Source organism: Salvelinus fontinalis, unplaced genomic scaffold (genome assembly GCF_029448725.1).
Source record: "Salvelinus fontinalis isolate EN_2023a unplaced genomic scaffold, ASM2944872v1 scaffold_2534, whole genome shotgun sequence".
In the NCBI taxonomy this organism is placed as follows: domain Eukaryota; kingdom Metazoa; phylum Chordata; class Actinopteri; order Salmoniformes; family Salmonidae; genus Salvelinus; species Salvelinus fontinalis.
The window spans coordinates 1-3078 of record NW_026602743.1 but is presented as its reverse complement, the minus strand read 5'-3'; the positions used below and the strand labels follow the sequence as shown (position 1 = coordinate 3078).

General features: G+C 45.9%; 1 protein-coding gene across 1 annotated transcript; it reads right to left on the bottom strand.

Annotated features, from left to right (window-relative positions):
* Positions 1-460: 460 nt before the first annotated feature.
* On the bottom strand, positions 461-1147 carry LOC129850959 (keratin-associated protein 10-8-like). Its single transcript, XM_055917103.1, has one exon. It carries the CDS (start codon positions 1145-1147, stop codon positions 461-463), a length of 687 nt encoding a protein of 228 aa, XP_055773078.1.
* Between the last annotated feature and the right edge of the window lie 1931 nt (positions 1148-3078).

Sequence of the window (3078 nt, the reverse complement as noted above, 5' to 3'; positions counted from 1 at the left end):
GTCTACAAAATACCTTAGAAAAACATGTCAGAGCTGGTACAGGCTGCCGTCAAGCTGTTTATCTGAATGACATCAGAAAGATAGAAAGTCAGATCTGGAGGAAATATCCGCAGTTCACTCTAATGTTAAATAGTTCTGGTTCAAAAACAAACACATGCCTTCAGCCTTTTTTTATGTTGTAATTTTGCCAAGACTGTATGGTTCTGTGTGTCTGATAGAAAGGAAAAACAGATAAGGTAAACATGGATTAAAGAGTGTGTATTTTCTGGTGTGTACCTGCTGCAGAGAGATTCAAATATACAGTGGATCAGAGCGAGGTAGAGAGAGAGAGAGCGGGAGGGGGAGGTAGAGAGGGAGAGGTGTGGATAAAGAGAGAGAAACACTTAACTTGTGAAGAATAGCTGCATGTTGCCTTGGAGGCATTCCCAGCTGTGATAGAGCTGGGAACAGTCATCATGACCTAAACTGGCGTGGTGCAGCATGGGGGGAGCACATGGTACAGCATGGTGGGAGCACATGGTACAGCATGGTGGGAGCACATGGTGCAGCATGGGTGGAGCACATGGTACATCATGGGTGGAGCACATGGTACAGCATGGGTGGAGCACATGGTACAGCATGGGTGGAGCACATGGTGCAGCATGGGTGGAGCACATGGTACAGCATGGGTGGAGAACATGGTGCAGCATGGGTGGAGCACATGGTACAGCATGGGTGGAGCACATGGTACAGCATGGGTGGAGCACATGGTGCAGCATGGGTGGAGCACATGGTGCAGCATGGGGGAGCACATGGTACAGCATGGGTGGAGCACATGGTACAGCATGGGTGGAGCACATGGTGCAGCATGGGTGGAGCACATGGTACAGCATGGTGGGAGCACATGGTGCAGCATGGGGGAGCACATGGTGCAGCATGGGTGAGCACATGGTGCAGCATGGGGGAGCACATAGTGCAGCATGGGGGAGCACATGGTGCAGCATGGGGGAGCACATAGTGCAGCATGGGGGAGCACATGGTGCAGCATGGGGGAGCACATAGTGCAGCATGGGGGAGCAGGGTGCAGCATGGGGGAGCACATGGTGCAGCATGGGGGAGCACATAGTGCAGCATGGGGGAGCACATAGTGCAGCATGGGGGAGCACATGGTGCAGCATGGGGGCAGCAGGATGCAGCAGGGTGCAGCATGGGGGGAGCAGGGTGCTGGCACAATATGTCAAAGATACCAACCTGCCATATGCAGTATTATGGCAGTATAAAACAAATGCACACATTTTATTTATTACAGAATGGTTGCATTCATGTTGAATGTTTTAAATTCTACACTAATTAAAATACATAACAAGATACGTGATTATGAAACGTGAAACATACAAAAATGATTCCAAGCATTGCCGTCTGTCTTTGAAAGCACATGAACAGCCTCCAGACGCACGTTATACACACGCGTGAACACACACATCAGCCATTAACTCCTCAGACATGAGGCAACACTAGATAACGTTAAGTTAGCGAACTTAGAGAAATGTAACCACACACTTGACGCAACATACAAAAGCCAGCCCCACTTTCTGTTCATATGTAGATACTAAATAAGAAATAGGATAGAGCTCATTCATTTCCCTTCGTGTTACTTTTAAATACAAATGGAACTTAATTAAAAAAGCTTTGGCGAAACTTCATTAGTGCATAGTGCTAGCAGTCGTTATTGATTTACAGTGTGTATGTGAGGCTCTGCAAAAACCTAACTCTCCTTCCGTGGCCTCCAACTGCTCTTAAATACAAGTAAAACCAAATGCATGCTCTTCAACCGATCGCTGCCTGCTCCTGCCCGCCTGTCCAACATCACTACTTTGGACTGCTCTGCTCTGACTCTGGTCCCGTGTGGCTCAGTTGATAGAGCATGGCGCTTCCAACGCCAGGGTTGTGGGTTCATTTCCCACGGGGGGACCAGGGTTCAATTCCCACGGGGGGACCAGGATGAATATGTGTGAACTTTCCAATTTGTAAGTCGCTCTGGATAAGAGCGTCTGCTAAATGACTTAAATGTAAATGTACTTAGAATATGTGGACAACTACAAATACCTAGGTGTCTGGTTAGACTGTAAACTCTCCTTCCAGACCCACATCAAACATCTCCAATCCAAAGTCAAATCTAGAATTGGCTTCCTATTCCGCAACAAAGCATCCTTTACTCATGCTGCCAAACATACCCTTGTAAAACTGACCATCCTACCAATCCTCGACTTCGGTGATGTCATTTACAAAATAGCCTCCAAAACCCTACTCAATAAATTGGATGCAGTCTATCACAGTGCCATCCGTTTTGTCACCAAAGCCCCATATACTACCCACCACTGCGACCTGTACACTCTCGTTGGCTGGCCCTCGCTTCATACTCGTCGCCAAACCCACTGGTTCCAGGTCATCTACAAGACCCTGCTAGGTAAAGTCCCCCCTTATCTCAGCTCGCTGGTCACCATAGCAGCACCTACCCGTAGCACGCGCTCCAGCAGGTATATCTCTCTAGTCACCCCCAAAACCAATTCTTCCTTTGGACGCCTCTCCTTCCAGTTCTCTGCTGCCAATGACTGGAACGAACTACAAAAATCTCTGAAACTGGAAACACCTATCTCCCTCACTAGCTTTAAGCACCAGCTGTCAGAGCAGCTCATAGATTACTGCACCTGTACATAACCCATCTACAATTTAGCCCAAACAACTACCTCTTTACCTACTGTATTTATTTATTAATTTATTTTGCTCCTATGCACCCCATTATTTCTGTCTCTACTTTGCACTTTCTTCCAATGCAAACCAACCATTCCAGTGTTTTTTTTAGTTTTTATTTTACTTGCTGTGTTGTACTCACTTTGCCTCCATGGCCTTTTTATATTTTTATTTATTTATACATATATCTGTTTGCCTTCACCTCCCTTATCTCACCTCACTTGCTCACATTGTATATAGACTTATTATTATTATATATATATATATATATATTTTTTTCACTGTATTATTGACTATATGTTTGTTTTTACTCCATGTGTAACTATGTGTTGTTGTATGTGTCGAACT

Excerpts from the sequence above, each read along its gene's own strand:
- LOC129850959 (XM_055917103.1), bottom strand. The coding sequence starts at position 1,147 with ATGTGCTCCCCCATGCTGCACTATGTGCTCCCCCATGCTGCACTATGT.